At 49.7% G+C, this 20325-nt stretch overlaps 1 protein-coding gene across 3 annotated transcripts in view; it reads left to right on the plus strand.

The window, feature by feature from the left end:
* DNAH5 (dynein axonemal heavy chain 5) overlaps positions 1-20325 on the plus strand; it is a 323270-nt gene that overhangs the window by 93206 nt on the left and 209739 nt on the right. For all 3 annotated transcript variants that reach the window (XM_077353359.1, XM_077353360.1, XM_077353361.1), the window contains 8 exons: positions 5694-5936; positions 8332-8522; positions 9378-9474; positions 11186-11322; positions 13187-13388; positions 13637-13872; positions 17613-17831; positions 20037-20099. In XM_077353359.1, the coding sequence (XP_077209474.1) occupies positions 5694-5936; positions 8332-8522; positions 9378-9474; positions 11186-11322; positions 13187-13388; positions 13637-13872; positions 17613-17831; positions 20037-20099 (1388 nt within the window). The remainder of the gene's footprint in view (positions 1-5693; positions 5937-8331; positions 8523-9377; positions 9475-11185; positions 11323-13186; positions 13389-13636; positions 13873-17612; positions 17832-20036; positions 20100-20325) is intronic.

The raw sequence follows: 20325 nt of genomic DNA on the forward strand, positions 1-20325 counted from the left end.
AACAGGCGCAGGAAAGCTTGCCAAAACCGGGACACGAATTGTGAGCCCCGATCGGAAATCACCTTGTCCGGCAGCCCGTGCAGTCGGAACACGTGATCCAGGAACATCCGAGCCAACTGTGAAGCACTGGGGACACTGGCGCAAGGAATGAAGTGGGCCTGTTTGGAAAATAGATCTACCACCACCCAGATCACCGTTTTCCCCTTGCTGGGAGGCAAGTCTGTTATAAAGTCCATGGAGATCACTGACCACGGCCGGGTCGGGACCTCGAGCGGGTGCAGCAGCCCTTTCGGCTTGCCAACCCCCGGCTTGCAGGTCAGGCAGACAGGACAACCACTGACGTAAGCTTTTGTGTCCCGCCGCAGACTGGGCCACCAAAACCGCCGCCGGGCCAACTTCCAGGATTTTACGAAACCGAAGTGCCCGGCGGTCTTAGCATCGTGGCAGAGGCTGAGGGCTTCCCGTCGTAGCCCTTCCGGGACGTAGACAGCCTCCCCCCTCCGCCAGAGACCGGAGTCCAAAATCAAAGAGTCCCGGAGCTCAGCCAGCTCCTCGTCTGTCCCGTAGGCTGCCACTAGGCGGTCTCGGAGCGGGGCGGTCGCCGGGTCGGGCTCCCATTCCCCCCGGGCCCGACGCCTAGTGACGACCCCCCGTCCCAGCTGCTCCTCACCGAACACAGACCTGGTGCAGGGAGCGTACCCCTCCCCATGATGCGGCAGCCGGGAGAGGGCGTCCGCGAGGAAATTCTCTTTGCCGGGGATGTGACCCAGCTTGAAATTGTACCGCGAAAAGAACTCCGCCCACCTCATCTGCTTGGCGTTCAGGGATCGCGGTTGCCGGAGCGCCTCCAGATTCTTGTGATCTGTCCAGACCTCGAACGGCTCCTCTGTTTCCTCCAGCCAATGCCGCCATTCGGTGAGGGCGAACTTAATCGCAAACGCCTCCTTCTCCCAGGTAGACCAGTTCCGCTCCGTTTCGGCGAATTTTCGTGAGAGGTAGGCCGCCGGCCTCAGCTGTCCCGCCTGGTCTCGCTGCAGGAGAACCGCCCCGGCTGCTGCGTCGCTGGCGTTGACTTGTACCACCATCGGCTGGGTTGGGTCGACGTGCAGTAGCGTGGGCTCAGACGCGAAAGCTTGCTTGAGGGCCAGGAACGCTGCCTCCGATTTCTCATTCCAGCCGAGCGCTGCGCTGGGCCGCGTGGCGCGAGGACCTCTCCCCTTGGTACCTAGCAAGTCCGTGAGGGGAGCCACTACGGAGGAGTATCTGGGGATGAAGCCTCTAAAAAAATTAGCAAACCCCAGGAAGCTTTGTAGCTGTTTCCGGGTGCAGGGCCTTTCCCAGTCCAGCACCGCCTGCACCTTCTCGGGGTCCATAGCTATGCCCTGGGCTGAGATGCGGTAGCCCAAATAGTCCAGGGAGGGACGGTGGAATTCGCACTTAGCCAGCTTCACGTATAGGTGGTTTGCCAGCAGGCGCTTTAACACCTCCCTCACCAGGGTCACGTGCTCTTGGGGATCTTGGCTGTAGATCAGGACGTCATCCAAATAAACAACCACCCCCTGAAACAGAAGGTCCTGCAACACCTCATTAATTAGACTCATGAAAACCCCAGGTGCCCCGCTTAAACCGAACGGCATCACTTTAAATTCGAATTGTCCCAATTGACAGTTAAACGCCGTTTTCCACTCATCCCCCTCCCGGATGCGTACCCGGTAGTACGCCTCCCTTAGGTCCAGCTTAGTGAACAGAGTCCCTTTGCCCAGCCGGGCCAGCAAATCCGGGATCAGCGGGAGGGGGTAAGCGTTCCCCGCTGCGATGGCGTTGAGGCCCTGGTAGTCCTGGCACAGCCGTCGGGACCCATCCTTTTTCCGGACGAACAAGACTGGAGCTCCCATGGGACTGGAAGCGGGCCGGATGAAACCTCGGGCCAGATTTTTTTCCAAAAACTCCCGGAGGTCCTTGAGCTCACCCTCACTCATTTTGTAGATGCGCCCTTTGGGCAGTACCGCCCCCTCTGGGATGTTGATAGCGCAGTCCGTGCGGCGGTGTGGGGGTAGCTCGTCCGCTTCCCGCTCGCTGAAAACGGCTGCGAGGTCTCGGTACTCTGGCGGGACCTCGGGCTCTGGTTTCTCCTGCTGCGCCGCCGCCGCTCCCCTGGGACGCGCCGCCGTCCTCTTGTGGCTGGAATTCTCGCGGGGGACCCGATGCCGTGCACCCACCGTCAAGTCGAACTTCAGGGTCCCCGCCCGCCAGTCCACCACGGGGTTGTGTTCCTTCAGCCAATCCAGGCCCAACACCGCCCGATATCCCGCTACGGGGACCTGGATCAGCCACCGCAGCTCTTGGTGGTCCCCTATGTGGATGGCGATAGGACCCACCTCCTCCCCGAAAGGTCCCCCCTGAATCGGGCTGCCGTCCATCTGGACGAAAACCAGGGGAACCTTCCGAATGCGCTTCGGTAGCCCCAAAGCCCGGGCTATCTGGGGGTGGACCATGCTGTGGTCGCATCCAGAGTCCAAAAGAGCCTCCCCCACCCAACTTAGTCCGTTCTCCGGGTTCCGGAGCTCTTACGATGTCGGGAACCCGCTTGCTAACTGAAAAAACAGGGTGCCCCTTGAAGAAAACGTCACGCCAGGCCGGGTGGACGATACAACAGGAACAAGCTTTATTTCAGCAACGTGGAGTCCGCTGGTATGGAGTAAGAGCTTCCACCGAACTCCAGGTGGAAGCTCTCTTTTATACAAAACCCACCTCCTTTGGCTGTATTGCCCCACCCAGTACTTCCGGAGGGAACATGCTGATACAATCATGACTCATGCACATATGCGAGGTTTTCCGGGGTTCCCGATGGCCCATTTTCCTGGAACAAAGGGCCATCTCCGGGCCCTTGTCAAAAGGTGGAGGGGGACATTGAGGTTCTTTAGCGGCCATTGCCACCTCAACGATCGGGTGGGGCGCCCAGCTGCCGGCTTGCCTGTGATCACCATGCCCTACCTCCGTGATCGCGGGCGCCTCTGATGGCGGGGTTCGGTCTGGTTCCCAAGCCACCAAGGACCGAACCACGACACTAGCATCACTTTGCGTCTTGCACAAGATTTTTAACTTAAAACTTCATGAAGTGTGTTTATGATTGCTCTAGCTATAAACTGCCCCTCATCAAGATGAGGCATCTGATTACTAACTGGTCTGCTTTGAAAATTGATAGTCAAAGGTTGAATATAAAATTGATAAGTATATTTAGAGCTGCTGAAACTCCAACATAACAGCAAAAAACGTTTGTGTGTTCAGAAGTGTATACAATAAAACAATCTTTAACTGTAACAAAGTTCAAGTTGCATGGCAGGCAACTCAGACACTACCTGATTGGTCCTCAGGAGTGTCCACTCTCTCATGGAGGGCCAATGGTGGGTCTGACACATCCCCGGCCTGCTCCTCCTCCCTGCTGGAAGAAGAGCCAGCCTTCTTTGCTGGGCAACCTCCCAAAGGTAGGCTGGGCCAAAGAGGGAGGTGGCTGTAAGGGAGGAAGATGCTCAGCTTGCCATCCAGCTGCAGGTCACTGAGCACACTCTCTATGCCTGGCTGAGATCCTAGGGGTGTATCAGAAGGGGTCCAGACCGCCTCGTGCCTCTGGGGACCGAGCATGGGCTTTGGCTCTTCCAAGTTGGGGTGGCAGGAGATGCAGGAAAGGCCCCATAGGGACGAGCAGGGTCTTTCAGTGCTCCTTGGCTCACCCACATAAAGGTGGGCCGCGGAAGATTGACAAAATGCCACCTGCTGAGCCCATAGGGTCCAGAGCAGTGTTTGAGCACTCTTCCATGCATCACCCCAATGGCGGGGGGGGGGGCACAGGAGAGCCTTCCTTCCTTCCTTCCTTCCTTCCTTCCTTCCTTCCTTCCTTCCTTCCTTCCTTCCTTCCTTCCTTCCTTCCTTCCTTCCTTCCTTCCTTCCTTCCTTCCTTCCTTCCTTCCTTCCTTCCATCCTCTTTCTCTTTTCCTCACGTATAGATAGTGATTATTATCCAGGCTTGGTTATAGGTGTAAAGGTGAGACACAAGCCAGGTGCCATTATGAACTTATGTCTGGACTGGGCGCGCCTGATTCCACCTGACAGCTGCACTGGGCCTTTGGAGCTGCATGGCTGCGAAACCTGCATGCTCTACAGCTGTTTGTGTCCCCTTGGGAAACAAAATAGTTTAGTTCTGCCATGGGGTGTGTGTCTCTTTATTTTACAGGAAGGTGCAATCCCACCTTTCTACAAAGTGAAAATAAATGTCCCAGTCCCCTCTGCAGCGTGGCAAAGCACCGTGAGGCCAGCTGGGGGAATCTTTGCTTCCTCTGGCCCACTGTAGGATGAGGAGGAGCCAGGCCTGCCTCTTCCCTGTCCACACAGGCCTGCCACGGGACAGGCCCTGTTGGCCCCTGCAGTAGGCTGCAGGAATTGGGAAAATTGCATGGTCCCTTACCTTCTAGAGCCTAATCCACACCAGGGCCGAGAGGGTAGTGGCCTGGCAGCAATGTCACGCGAAAACAGGGATCTGGCCCACTTCCATATGGCTGCCCTCTCAGCCTTTCCTGCCCATGCAGAATCGTCCTGAGATGCATTTACGCATATATTTGTATGATATGGCTATTCATATCCATTATGTTGTTCTTCTTCGTCTTTTTAATCTACTGAAGAAAGTCATGAAACACCAGAATCCTGTTCAGCAGGCATTATAAAGAATTCCTCCTTTGGCTTCCAAGGACTGGACCGGGAGGTGCAGATCTCTCTCTGTGTCTCTCCCTCCCTCTCCCTGCTCTGTGTCTCATGTGCCTTGCAGCAGGTAATTAGGGCTCATGCTTAGGAGGGAAGCAGGGCTCGTCAGCAGCTTGGGGCAGCTCTCTGTGTCTCTCTCTGCTTCCCTCGCAGCAGGAGCGATAGGAGGGAATGAGGGCTCATGTTCGGTCTGGCAGGGCTCTGTGTGTCTTTCTCTGTCTCTGGCATGGCTGAGAGGAATATAGCTAGTGTCCAGGGAGGGAGGGCAGGAGCTGTAGGGGCAGGGCCAATCAGGGTGCAGCCAGTGTTGCTGGCTGTACCCTGACTGGCTCTATTCCAACTCGGACAGCCGGACACATTCCACCCCCCAGGCTGTTTCACAAATATATAGAGGAATCATGGATGGATATAGAAGAACCATGGGTAAGGATTGTGTTATGTTATTGTATACATTTATGAACACACAAACTATTTTTTGCTGATATCTTTGTGTGCTCTTGTTGCTTTAAGAAACTTGTAGTTGGGCAGGCAGAACTGCCTCAGCAATTCTGTCCAGTTGGCCTCAAACGCCAAACCAGTTGCCTTTTCTCCAGTCAAATTCAAACAAGAAAACTTTTTCTTGTAGTGGTGATGCATAGATTGTGAAGTTAGTAATGGTCTGCTTCCTGAAACACCCCCAGCATTATGAATGATTTGGTCCACAAGGTACTATGAGAAAGTTACTTGAGTAAGCAACGCATTTATTACAGGGGTCTGTTTCTAGATCAGGTTGTGTAGCTGACTGTCATGTTAGAAAGGAGAAAGATCAATAGCATCAATAACACAAACATTTTTTGCTAGTCTTTAAGGTGATCCTGGACTCTTGCTTCTCCCTAGAGCTCTGTTTTGTTTGGCTGGTCCAAGGCTAGTTCTCTAACTCTTCTCATGGTTCTTCCCAGTGACTGACGAGCAGGGGCAATCAGACCCCTTAGCATCCTCACAGAGCGCTAGCCGGATGTCTGGATTGTCTTCTCCTTTAACCAAGAGGAAAAGGAAGGAAATGGAAATGCTGGAGGAAGAAGCCCAAGAACTGCTGTTGCATTTCAACCACCGCAACGTGGATGCTCTTCTGAAGGTCACTCGAAACACCCTGGAAGCCATCCGCAAACGCATCCAGGCCTCCTCCGCGGTCAACTTCTTAGGTAGCAACTCTTGGTTTCCCCTATCTTAAACATCTTAATAAGCAGCAGGACAAAATAACTTCTCACAAAAATTGGGACCCCCAACATTTTTCATTCATTCATTCATTCATTCATTCATTCATTCATTCATTCATTCATTCATTCATTCATTCATTCATTCATTCATTCATTCATTCATTCATTCATTCATTCATTCATTCATTCATTCCATTAGACTTGTAGGCTGCTGCTCCCAGCCAGCCGGCACGTGGTGGTTAATGTCAAATTCCATATACAGAGTTTAAAACAACATAGACAGTACAATAAAGCCATTAAAAATTTCCCACCCACCTAACCCCACCCCCTAGCTACTAACACCCAATAGAAGAGAAATGCTACCCAGATGGGGTTGTGGGGAGCATTTAAGGAGGAGGGGTCTACGATGTCCCCTCAGCCTGGCCTCATCCAAAAGCCTGGCAGAAGAGCTCAGACTTGCAGGCCTTGCAGGACTACATCAGTCCCTGAAGGGGCCATAGCTCTTCTGAGAGTACATTCCACCAGGCAGGAGCCAGGGCTGAAAAACCCGTGCAGAGCAGAGCACTCCATGAAGAAGAAGAATGGTTGGTTCTTAGATGCCGCTTTTCTCTACCTGAAGGAGTCTCAAAGTGGCTTCCAATCGCCTTCCCTTCCTCTCCCCACAACAAACACCCTGTGAGGGGGGGAGGCTGAGAGAGCCTTGATATTTCTGCTCGGTCAGACAGTTTTATCAATGCCATGGTGAGCCCAAAGTCAACCAACTGGCCGAATGTGGGGGAGCGCAGAATCGAACCTGGCATACCAGATTAGGAGTCCGTGCTCCTAACCACTACACCAAACTGGCTTCCTATGAGGGGCACAGGAAGTAAGATGGTTCCTCAGACTTTTGCTTTCAGGTTTTTTTCTGCAGGGGTCCCCCAAGTTAGCTGAAAAGTCTTCATAGTCTGGTCCATAGATTTAAATATCTGTAGATAGGGCCATGTTGACTATTTGATACACTTATATCCTTTAACTAACTGTAGTGAATGCTGGATTGGGTAGCCATGTTGGTCAGAAGCAACAGAACTAAGCTTGCACACAAAAGCTTATATCCAGGATTATTATTATTATTGTTGTTGTTGTTGTTAAACTTTTATACCGCCGTTCCCTTAGGCTCACGGCGGTTTACAGGATAAAAATTACAATAAAACCCATAGTTAAAACCATTAAAACCAATCCACACCATCAATGTTAGGCAAGAGGTGAGCAATGATGAAGCTTTGTTGCTGCCATTTCCTACCTCACCCCCGAGCAGAGAGGTAGGCAGTGACCGGGCCAAGGACAGAAGGCGGGTGGGGGAGGGATGAAAAAACCTCCCCAGGGCCCACGCTGCCCGATCGCGGCCTCGACGTGACTGGGCTGCCCGGGCCCTGGGGAGGCTTTTCCTGTGCCGTGGGGGGGGGGGGGCGGAGAAAACGCCAACTTCATCCTCTTCAGCAGCAGTGGTTGGGGCATAGACCTGGATCACTGTGATGTTGAAAGGTTTGCCTTGGATTCGAACTGAGATCATTCTGTCATTTTGGGGATTGTATCCCAAGACTGCTTTTCCTACTCTCTTATTGATTATGAAGGCTACTCCATTTCTTCTGCGAGATTCTGGTCCACAGTAGTATACCTGATGGTCCTCTGAAGTAAATTCACCCATTCCTGTCCATTTTAGTTCACTGATTCCTAAAATGTCGATGTTCAGTCTTGTCATTTCTTGTTTAACCACGTCCAGCTTGCCTTGTTTCATGGATCTGACGTTCCAGGTTCCTATGGAATAAAAATCTTTACAGCATCGGACTGTCTTTTCACCTCCAGTTCCATCCACAACTGAGCGTCCTTTCGGCTTTGGCCCAGTCGCTTCATTCATTCTGGCGCTACTCGTACTAGCCGTCTGCTCATCCCCAGTAGCATATTGGACACCTTCCGACCTGAGGGGCTCATCTTCCGGCATCATATCGTTTTGCCTTTTGGAACTGTCCATTGGGTTTTCATGGCAAAGATACTGGAGTGGTTTGCCATTTCCTTTTCCAGTGGATCACCTTTTGTCAGAGCTCTCAGCTATGACCTGTCCGTTTTGGGTGGCCCTGCACGGCATAGCTCATAGCTTCACTGAACTACGAAAGCCCCCTTGCCACAACAAGGCAGTGATCCTTGAAGGGGAGATGTACAGTATATATATGAATATATATGTGTATGTGTGTGTTTGTGGGTGTGGATATGTATATATCAGAAAGCCAGTTGGCATGTGACTTTTTCCAAATAAATACTCCTTGTATGGAATCTCATTACATGACCTGCTGTAGAATGATTAATAAATGCATTTATAAGGATTCTTTTTTGCACTTCTGTTTAGATAACAAAAGTGCTTCCAAGCAGAAAGTGAATCCTCAGCCTATCTTCAAAGCTAGCATTTTCCTTTCCATCCCCAATTTTGCGATGGTGCCAGCCCTTGATGAAGTTCAGCAAACCCTCAACAAAGCTGTGGATAGTATTGTAAGCGTCATGAAAGGAGTTGGCCAGTGGAGTAAAGAGAGACTGTCAAAGGTGTGTATTTTGTGTTAAGTCAGCTGTTGTATTTTAAAATAGTGGTCCCCAACCACTGGGCTGCGGCTCCCTCTCCCCGCCCCCCCCTGGCAGTAAAAAACTTCCCAGGCCGGCAAGCTTCTTACTGTGGGAGGGGGGGAGAGGGAAGCAGGGCCGCGCACGCGCATAGGCGCCATGCGGGACCGAAATAGTGCATGCGCGATTCCGACAGCGCATGGCGTATGCACGGCATGCGCAGCCTGGCAATCGCCCTCCCTGCTGCCGCCAGTCCCCAGTCTCAAAAAGGTTGGGGACCACTGTTTTTAAAGGTTGGTTGAGTAATTATGAGAACTCTAGTTAGTTAAATGATGTAATGATTAAAATTTACACGAGAGTCAGAGCTGCAGAAAGCCACCCATGTATGACACAGAAGTCCTGAATGTGACTGGGATTGGCGGGGGGGGGGGAGGAGGAGGAGTTTGTAAGATTTTGACAGATTGCCTTTCTCTAATCATATAAAACATGGATACACTTTTTACAAATAAAATCTTCTGCTTGATTAATTGTAGGTAACTTTGAGGTAGATAGATTTTTTGATTACTTCATCAGCTGATGAATGCTTATCCTGAGTAAGACCGCTGGTCCATCCAAGCCAGTCTGCTGCTGCTCTGGCTGGGGGTAGATGTCTCCGGAGGACTTCCACACTGTCCCCTGCTTGTACCTTTGAATTGGAGATGATGGGGGTTGCCCCTGGAACCTTCTGCCTTTAAAAGAGAGGTTCTTCCTATAATTCATGGTTATTAAATACTGCAGTCCTAGGTTCTTTTTGCTGGTTTATATTCAAGCTGAAATATAAAATGTTTATTTATTGTCCAGACAAAGATACTAGAAAGAAAAATAGCAGCTTTACGAAGTGATGGAGATAGTGATTCTGAGAACGAAATGAGAGAAACTGAACTTGGAAACATCCATGGTAAAGCTTTGACCCTTCAATGTCTGTGCATGTTCTCCACAAGGATTTTAAAAGAGTGTCTTGCTACTGCTATGGATGGTGTAGTTGTGATCACTAGACACACACACTGGGATTATTACACTGTGCTTAGTGAGATGTGAAAAAGAAAACATTTCATCCCAACACAAAATGGCTGCATTGCATTGCCTGATGGGCCAGTTTGGGAGACCCAGCTGCTCCGGTGTCTGCACTGAGCAAAGAAAGCAAAGGGAAGAGAGTGAAGTCAAGAACTCTGGATAGAAAGGAAAGGCTGCACTTTAGAAGTAGAGCTTCCTGTTCTGCACAGGAAAATCCAGCTGCCAAAGCACATTGAAAGTGCATTATCCTACATGTGCGGAAATGGCCCCCAGTTTGTTTTGCAGCCTTTCCTTTCTTTCCATAGTTCTTGACTTCACTCTCTTCCCTTTGCTTTCTTCGCTCAGTGCAGACACCGGAGCAGCTGTGACTCCCAAACTGGCACCAAGGAGATTAAACTGACTTCAACCAGGGCTGGGTTTTTCAGCTCTGGCCCTGGCCTGGTAGGATGCTCTGCCAAATGAGATCGGAGCCCTGTGGGACCTTTGTAAGGGTTTGTAAGACGGAGCTATTCCACCAGGCCTATGGCTGAGTCCTAAACAACATCTGGAACTGCTGGAAACCCACCAAATTAGACTTCAGCTAAATAGTTTTTGTAGGGAAGAAGAACTGGGTGTTTTACAAAGTGAATTCCTTTCCTTTCTCTTCCTTTCCCCACAACAGACACCCTGTGAGGTAGGTGGGACTGAGAGAGTAACCCTCCTCCTGACTTCTTCCACAGGATTGAGAGAATTGGGCAATGTAGTTCTTAATTTCTGGTTTCAATAGTTTTAAATCCATGGGCTCTCTCAGCCTCACCCACCTTGCAGGGTGTCTGTTGTGGGGAGAGGAATGGGAAGGCAACTGGAAGCCGCTTTGAGCCTCCTTTGGGTAGAGAAAAGCGGCATATAAGAACCAACTTCTTCTTCTTCTTCTTCATTAAATTCTTAGAGGAAAGGGAAGGCAAATGTAAGCCTCTTTGAGCCTCCTTTGGGTAGAGAAAAGCGGCATATAAGAACCAACTCTTCTTCTTCTTCTTCTTCTTCTTCATTAAATTCTTAGATATATGTATACTATGTCGTGAGCCACCCTGAGTCCCCAGGTGGACAGCAGCAAATAAATGCAACTATAAATAAAACATGTGAAAGTACTTAAAGCTTGAGGCAAAGTATACCTTACTATCTCCTCATAAAGGTTGGGGTACTGGCCATAAAGCTGTGCCTCCGTCCTGGGATCCTTCGTTTGTCAACATCAACACATTGCATGGGGGACCTCATGATGCTGCTGGCCCAAGCAACCATCTCGCTGTGGGGGGGTCAAGGTTGGCTCTATCCATGTTTTCCTAATAACAACAAATAGCAGCTTGTGGGAGGTAGGACAATGTACAGCAGGAGAATGGCCCAGAGTGAAATTCCAACCTCCATTCCCTGTGGCTGTGACCCTAACCAAATCCTCCCTCCCCCACCAAATCTCCTCTTAGGGCAGGCTACTTTAGTCTGTATGTGTGCTTCACAGTTAGATGACATTTTTGACAATCTGTAACAAATGTTAAGATGACAATATCCTGTCCTCAAGTCTCTCCTTCTAAATGTATCTTTTTGACTTTCCCCCCACAAAGATGCTGATTCAGATACAGCCTCTCTGACCTTGCCTTCTCCTGTCCAGAGCAAAAACTACTACAAAAGTGTTTCGGAGAACAAGGAAATCATTAAACTGATGTCTGTTCTCAGTACAACCATAAACTCCACCAAAAGGGTAAAAGCAGGAAGATTTTTATTTATTTATTTATTTACAATTCAACTTGTAGAACTTCCCCTCTCGACCTCTCTGTCTCAGGGCAATGAGCATCCTATTCAAACAAGGGTAAAACAGAAAACAGAATTGTCTCTGCACCCTGAGTGCCAGCCTCTCCCACATCCCTTCTTATGTTTGCCAAAGTTTGGATGTTACAAGGGAGACTGTTTGGGGGGGGGGGGTATCTTAGCCACAACTGGCAACCAGATGCCCTCTGGAAGAGCTCTGTCTCCTAATTCAGGTCTGAATTTGGGGAGAAAAGGCAATTCTGGAGATGTTTGGGGGGAGGATCATTTGGGCAAGGAATTCAGGGTCACTGTGTAGTTGTGAGTTCCTGCATTGCACAGGGCGTTGGACTAGATGACCCTGGAGGTTCCTTCCAACTCCATGATTCTGCGATTCTAACTCTGTTTTCTATTATTCTAACCCTGTTGCCAAAACGGGGGAGGGTGGGAGAAAGCAGAGGTTAATCTGGCTCAGAACTATTTCACCCCCTACTTCGTCCTCACTGCCATTTTTTGCAGGGGGCAGAAAGCAAGGGTTTCCCTGAAAACAGCTGGGGCGTGGGAGAGCCTCCTGTTCCTGCTGCTTGGCTGTTTTTCTTGAAGAGCAGAAAACGAGGTTAAACGGCTTAGAGCCTTTCGTGAACCACCACAAACCATCACGAACTTCCTTAAAATTCATGGAAGTTTGTGCGATCTCTTAAATTTGCGAACATCACTATGTGAACTAACCAACATTCAAAACCAGAGTCCAGCAGGGGCACCTTTAAGACCAACCAAGATTTATTCAAGGTGGGAGCTTTCGAGTGCAAGCACTCTTCCCCAGACTATACAGGGGACTCTGATTTTGTTTTGTGGTGCTGCTTCAGACCAACACGGCGACCCACTTGAACCTGACCAAAATTCGTCATGAATTTTGCTTCATGAGCCACTCCTATTGAGAATTCAGACAACCGACTGTTACTAAGTGATGCTATTGTAGGGCCCTTAAAAAAAACAAAAAGCCCCCCCCCCCAGTAACCAGGGGAGGACGTAACTGTCACGGGGATAGGTTGGGGAAAAGGGCTGCCACAAAGGCCTAGACATACAGATTTTCCTACCTGTACGACAACTATTCCGGTTTTACTACAGTCTTTCACAAAACTTTGGAGCAAAGCAGGTTTGAGAAAGATCAGGGAAAAATGAGAGAAATCCTTGGAGGTTCATGATTGTAGGAAAGGTAACCAGATATGGAAATCTCTGCAAGGTCTGCAGCCTCTCTTCAAACTGTTCTTCTATTTAAACAAGATGCTAGATTTTTAAATTCTAGTGTGTCTCATGCAGGTGGCAGTCCTGGTAACTCAGTTCCCTAAAACCGCCAGGGCCCAGTATGGATTGGGGTTGCAACACGGGTGGAGGATCAAGGGCTTCAGCTGTTGTCCCCACACCATATTCCAAACACAAAATGCGCAGCATTCAGTGCCTATGCAGCTCTCAAATGGGATGAATAACAGCTGCGGGGAGCATTATGGGTAAGGGAGATGGCATGGGGTAAAGACTGAAGCTCTTCCTCTCCATGCACTAAGGTCCTGATCCAAGCTGGCCCCGAATTGTGCATGGGAATGCAGTTCCCTGCAGTTGCTCTCTGGCTGAGAATTGGGTCAGGGAAACCCAAACCCAACTTGATAAAAACCGTAATGTCTAGTTTGACCCTCAAGGATTTAGGTGTTTGAAGAATGTTGGGTTTGAGGCTCTTTACTCTTCCTAAAGGCAGAGAGGCTCAACACAGCAGTGCCCCTGGCCAAGTTCAAGCCCTCTCGCTTTGTGTCTTCTTAATGTTTCAGGAAGTTCTTTTTGCCTTGGAGCACTTCAAATGTTATCACCATATCTGGCAGAGGGAGAAAGAGGAAACGATTGAAGACTTCATCAAAGGAAGCCCTTTGTTGTCTGAGTTTGAGTCCCAGATCCTGTATTACAGAGACTTAGAAGTGGAAATTAACTCAGAGCCTGAGTTCATCTGTGTGGGAACGATCGCCTTGTTCACTGGTAGGGCAGTTTTAAACGTTTCCAGCAGTCTGTACAGTCTCTTCTGCTGGCTTCACAGGATGGGAATACAGTTTGAGAATGTTGCTTAAAACGTCATGCTTCTTCTGACTGGGTCCTTGTTGGTTCTGTTAAAGAACAAAGCCATCATTTCTGTTTGCCAGCTGCTTGCAGGAGGAGGAAGGGAGTGTGTGGATTCAGGAAGGGGATGCTTGATAACCGGCTGCCCTGTTCTCTTCTCTGTTTCCCAGCGGATCTGAAGTTGGCCCTGACAGCAGAGACCAAAGCTTGGATGATTGCCTTTGGGCAGCACTGCAACAAGAAATACAGGTCAGAGATGGAAAACATCTTCACCTTTGTAGAAGAAATCAACAAGAAACTGAACCGTCAGATCAAAGATTTGGACGACATACGAATAGCTATGGCTGCATTAAAAGATATTCGAGAGCAACAAATCCCCATTGATTTCCAAGTAGGACCCATTGAGGTAATTGGAAAGGGAGTGGTGGCCCTCCTGGCTTGTCTTAAACAACAGAATAGACTTTATTTATTCATAGACCTTTTCAAATAGAACACTCAAGGTCAGAGTCGCACTTTAAAGGAAAGGAGTTCCAGGATCCAAGCCCTGACGTGGAGAGTGCCAGCTGGTCTCATCTCACCCGATCGCAGAAGCTAAACAGGGTCGGCCGTGGTTAGCACTTGGACGTGTTCGCACCATGAGGGGCCAGGCTTGCTACACAGAGCAGGGAATGGCAAGCCACCTCTGCCCAGGCCAGGCTGGATTCTGGAAATGTTTCTTTTGGGGGGGGGGAATCACTGAGGCATGGAGTTGGGGTCACTGTGGGTGGGCAGGTAGTTGTGAGTGTCATGCCTAGTGCAGGGGGCTGGACTAGATGACCCTGGAGGTCCCTCCATCTCTGTGATTCTGTGATTCTGTCTCTCGCCTTGAAAGCCCTCTGGGGTCACCATAGATTGGCTATGACTTGACACACGCAAGCTCCCTTCCTTGGCAGGAAACGCTTCAGTGGGGGAGATCAGTTTGAATTGTGTGCAGCTGTTGACATGCTGGGATCTTCCCTCACTGCTGGTCTTGCTTGGTTAGAGGTATCCAACCCTTCTGATCCACAGCATGGACCCCAAAGGTGTGTGTGTGTGTGTGGGGGGGGGGTTCTCCGTTACAGTTCTCTTCATTGTTGTTGTCTTGTTCACTCCCACATGGGTACTGCACAGGTGCACAGGCTAGCCAGTAGAGGATTTTCTCTCTTTATTGGTCAGAGCAGTCATTCCCAAACAGAGGTCCATGGTCCCCCATTGGTCCTGGGGGTGGGGGCATGCAAGAGGTCCTCAGCTGATTCACCCCATGACTTAGTTGAAGAAGAAGAAGAAGAAGAAGAACAAGAACAAGAACAAGGACAGTTGGTTCTTAGATGCCGCTTTTCTCTACCCGAAGGAGGCTCAAGGAGGTTTATATTCACCTTCCCTTTCCTCTCCCCACAACAGACACCCTGTGGGGTGGGTGAGGCTGAGAGAGCCCTGAGATTCCTGCTCGGTCAGAACAGTTTTATCAGTGCCGTGGCGAGCCCAAAATCACCCAGCTGGCTGCATGTGGGGGAGGAGTGGGGAATCAAACCCGGCTCACCAGATCAGAAGTTCGCAGTCCTGACCAGTACACCAGGCTCCCCGGGATCCTCCAGCTGCCAGTCCCCCCCAGCCCCCCCCCAACCCAGTCTATTTGACTGGTTCAGTGGCTGAGCTGGGCTTCAGAAGGGGCCGTTTCCCTTCCCCCCGCTTCCCCTCGAGCATCAGTGGGCGAGTCCTCTGGTTTTCCTGCCTGGGAAGGGGTAGAGCCACCAAGCCTCCTTCCAATTTCAGCTGCCTCCTGCTCTCTTCCCCACCCGCAAATCTTCCTTGAGTCTGCTTGTCAGTTTTTGCGGTCATTCGGCAACGTTCCTTCCCCGAAGTGCTGTTAAGAGGCTCTGTTTTTCTGCCTAAAACTGATGAGCCGTGAAAGGAGAGAGAGCCTGGACTTCTGTGGGGTGAGAGAAAGAGAAATGTTCCTAATGGCTGTGGGGCCAGGGCCCCTCCTTCCCCTTCCCCGTCTGTGCATGTGCATTAGCTGGGGCAGTTGCCAAGAGGAGGGGTGTGTGACACAGGGCAGGCTCTTGGGGGCTCTGGGAGGGGTGGTGGTCGAGGTGGGGTTTGAAAGGTGGATTCTGCCTGGCCTTGTACCCCACTGAGGCCCCTGTTCTCCCCAAGCTCCATCCCCAGATCTCGGGAGTTTGAGGAGAAAAAGAAGAGTTGGTTTTTATTTACTGCTTTTCTCTACTAGAAGGTGTCTCAAAGCAGTTTACAATCACCTTCCCTAAATCTTTGAGGATCAAATGAGGCATTATGTTTTTTAACAAGTTGAGCTTCCGTGACCCAATTCTCAGCCAGAGAGCAGCTGCAGGGAACTGTTTGTTTATAACACCATTTCTCTGTTATTTTTTCATAGAATCATAGAATCATAGGGCCATTTCGCACGGCTTCAAAATAGCACAATGGTTACTAATTGGAAACGCTACTAATTTGCCATAACCCACGACGTCGTAGACAATCTGCAACAATCCTGAAACCGACCCGCAAAAAGCGCTTCGTTGTAGCGCTTTCAGGGGAATCCAGAAAAGTGGATTCACCCTCCGGATAGCGATACACTCCTGCAACCAATCTGCAACAGTAGCGCTAAAGACCTGTGCGTTACCATTGTTGCTGGTTCTTCAAAGTCCCTCCTCCTGAGCCTGTCCTCCAAACTTCCGGCGAAGCGATCGCCATTTTTTTTTCTCCGAGCGAGCGGGGATAAACGCACCAGCGAGCCTCTTTCTGTTTAGAGGCTTCCCTGGCTTCAGTCCTTCACCTTTAGTCACTAAGCACAAACCACATAAAAGCCCGTTTGCTGAAATAAAGTCCCTTTATTTTTTACACATTAATTCAGCCGAAAATCGGGCCCGTGAGAGGGGGGGGGGATTTTTTTTTTATCACTTGAGGCAGCGTGCCAACGATCATACAATCAAACGACAGCTCACATTAGGCAGCTGGATGGGTCTCTCCGTTGCAACGAATCTACCTAGATTCGTTGCTATGGGTCTGTTTTTTTTTTTAAAAAACCTTTCTTAAAGGGAAAGGGGCTGTTTGGGAGCATGCTAACGGCTGCCCATTGGCTGCTTGACGGCCAGGGGCGGGACGAGCTTGGCAATAGCGCTTCCTTTCTAGCGATTTCTGCCGAGACTGGAAGCCTGTGGGAAACGCTAAAAAACGCAACTGATTCCACTACAAAGGCAGGTATGCATAACGACGAATTCCACTATTTTAAATAGCGATTTTTCATTCCGCAAACAATTTGCAACAAAGATCCCCGTGCGAAAAGGCCCATAGAGTTGAAAGGGGCCATACAGGCCATCTAGTCCAACCCCCTCCTCAACGCAGGATCAGCCCAAAGCATCCTAAAGCAATTTTCACCGTTGAGAAACCCCTGAAATATTCTTCAGGCTTCAAGAAGCCCCAGAAGTGCGGAATATGGTTGGGGAGCAGAGCTGTGGACATGCTTCCCTGTGGCCCCGCCACTTCCCACCCCCTCCAGGCCCATCACTGGCCATTTTGGGAAGAAAAGGCAGGTTGACATGACTGCATATGATCATATCACCTGATAAATGTTTAACAAAGTTAAAAAAATATATTAAAATTAACTGACTCCTACCCATTTGGGAAACCTTTCCAGGGCTGTCAAGAAAAAACAGGTTTTCACAAAACCCTGGTTGAGAAACCCTGATCTATAATAAGGGAAAGGTTTGGGTCTTGGATCATGGATTGTGCTCCCGTGAGGAGGCCCTTCTATCGGGAGCTGGTTTGCACCCCATTTATTGCTGGGAACAAATGTTTTTTCAAAGAGTCTTGCGGACCTGGTGAGGAGGGCTTTAAACGAAGTCCAGTAGGGCAGGGGTAGTCAACCTGTGGCCCTCCAGAGGTCCATGGACTACAATTCCCATGAGACCCTGCCAGAAAACGCTGGCTTGGGCTCATGGGAATTGTAGTCCATGGACATCTGGAGGGCCACAGGTTGACTCCCCGTGTAGTAGGGGAGGGAGCCTGGCTCTGTGCACCTTTAACAGGACTGCTTCCTGCTGTTTTTTCAGGTTTCATTTTGTGCATATGTGTGTTAGATTGGATGCAGTCCATTGCTTGTTTTGGCAGGAGTCTTATGCAATGTTAAACAAATATGAATTGCTGGTGGCCAAGGAAGAGATGGAGAAAGTGGACACACTGCGTTATACCTGGGAGAAACTGCTGGTTCGAGCGAATGAAGTACAGAATGAATTGGTTTCACTTCAGTCCAAATTCAGGGGAGAGCTAATAAGCACCGTGGAAATATTTGTTGAAGACTGTGATAACTTCTACTCCGAGTATGACAAGGTATACCATACTGTGCTTCCCTTATATGTATCTTTTTTTAATACCTGAAAACGACAGCTGAAGAATTTTCTGGAAATGTTCAAGCTCCAGCTGGAGCCCATGTTATATTAAGGGGGCTCCTAACCCTTCCTTTGGACAATCAGCTGCGGCTGTGGATCTGAATGGAGCACGACTGAATGAAGATGGGCAAACGGGGCCACACCGATGTCCCTGCAGGGCTGCACGGCTGGAAGGAAATACTGTTAGGGCAGAGGGAAGCTGGGATGCCCACGGGGGTGCGGGGCTTTCTCTTGCTGGCTGCACAGTTAAAAGGAGAGGGGGGGGAGTGGTGTGAGAGCCATAGTTCTCGATCCAGAATAGAGCCCTGCAAAAAATTACAGACTTTTTAATTGTGTGTGTGTGTTTCAGAACATGACTGCTTTACATTTTTCATGGGTAAACATTCCAGTTCTGGGACATTTTCTTGTAGCCACCATTTCCCATGGTCATTTCAGTATTTATAATTCATGTAGGACACTCAGAATATTAGTTCTAGAAGTGACTATCTTTTCTGTTGCCACCATCTTTCACATTCTTGTAATATGTTCACACTCAAACTAAATTCTGGGGGTTAAATATACTATTACTTTTGTAAAGACATATAAAGTGTCATTTGTAAGGTTTGGGGGATGTTAAATCCATGGAGATGGCTTTTTAAAGTTTCAGTAATGTTTGTAATATTGGGGCACAATGTAGCAGGGGAATTGTACAGAAAAATTATCCTGCTGTCTTAAATAACAGTAAGCAAAATATTAGAGTGCTTGTTTGTCAGTGTATAACGGGTAGTAAGCCTGGTGTGTTAGTTAAAGAGCAGGGGATTTGATTCCCCACTCCTCCACATGCAGCCAGCCTGGTGACTTTGGGCCAGTCACAGCTCTCCTAGGGCTGTTTTTGCAGAGCAGTTCTCTTGGGTCCCTCACAGAGTGTCTCACAGGGGAGAGAAGAGGGCGATAGAAAAGCCAGTGCCTCTTCTGTTTTAATTTGCTACCCAGCATTTTAGAAGTTCTTTTGGCACCTGCAGGAAAGAGAGCAAAGTCGTCCCACATTCATGAGATTTGCAAGTTTTACAGCCACATAATTGTGGTCGTTTCTCCCATCAGGGTCTGAGACGCTTGGCTTGCCTCAGCTGTGGTGCAGAGTTGTCCCCAGTGTTCTGCATGGGCCGTCAGGAGGGAGGAGCACCCCGGCCTCCCTGAGAAACTTCCCGTGGAATCTGTTTTTGGAAGGAGTTTGAAGTGGGCGGGAGCATATCCAGGGCTTTGGTCATTTGGGTGCATGAAATCAGGCTCCGGTCATCATATCTGTCCATGTCAGCATTTTTGGATCACCCACTGATGAGAGACTTCTCAGCATTTGAAATGTTCTCCTGTGACAGGCTGCAAAATGCAGACAATCATTAATCAAGCTGACGGTGGTGGGAGGAGATCTGTCAGAGGTCAATCTGGAAACCTTTTGAGACCTGCAAGCCTAAGGCAGCTTCTATCTAAGCTGAAGTGGGGTATGAAAGCTTGAGTGCAAGGGGCACCTTTAAAGCCCACGAAGCTTCCTCATGGAGGGAGGGATGGATGGATGGATGGATGGATGGATGGATGGATGCACAGGAAGGTTTATACCCAGAATTATACTTGGTTGAATTTAAAGCAGCCTATATCTGTTACAAGTCTCACCAAATTGTTCGAGAAATTTAAGATGCTTATTTTGTCCCAACCTTGCTTAATAATCATTAGTGAGAAATGGGCACTTCGCACCATATCTGCATCCTTTGGGTCCAGGCGGCAGGTAGGCTCCGCAAAGGTTCCCTGGACAAAGAGGCCCGACAGTAACCTCACGGCAGTAGGAGGACCCGGAGGAATGGATGGTGATGCCTTCCCCAGTCTCAGGGGCCCAAGGAGGGTTGCCAGGGAGCCCACGTTAGTTGCCAGCTCCCCCCGAGACCCCAGAGGCACATGGGCTGTGGTGCTTCTGGCCTCTCTGGCACCCAGGGCAGGTGGGGCTCGGTGACACGGGGGCTCCGTCAAAGCAAAGTACAGCAATTGCTTTTAGCAGTGCTAATTTGTACAATATGGAAGTTGATGGCAGAAGGGCAGCTCTTAAAAACCTTTCCTGAAAGCTTTAGACATGTTCGCTTCCATGATCATGACCTCCCTCTCCCTCTCCCTCTTCCAGAATGGTCCCATGGTGGCTGGTGTTGAGCCTCAGGAAGCAAGTGACAGGCTCGTCATGTTCCAGGTATTCTTGCTGCTTCTGGCTGGGCTGGGGAGAAGGTTCTGGAAGCTGCCCACGAGTGACTTAATGGCATGAAGTCCCGTCCTGCCTCTTTTCTGTAGTTCCTCAGCCTTGGTATGGTTGGGGGCCTGATCCTCCCATCGCTGGTCTCAAAACAAAAGAGAAAGGAAAAAGAAGGGAAAGGGCAGAAGAGGGGATGCTGGGTGGCAGCCCTGGTCTAGGCTCCGCA

This window comes from Paroedura picta, chromosome 9 (assembly GCF_049243985.1).
Source record: "Paroedura picta isolate Pp20150507F chromosome 9, Ppicta_v3.0, whole genome shotgun sequence".
Taxonomy (NCBI): Eukaryota; Metazoa; Chordata; class Lepidosauria; order Squamata; family Gekkonidae; genus Paroedura; species Paroedura picta.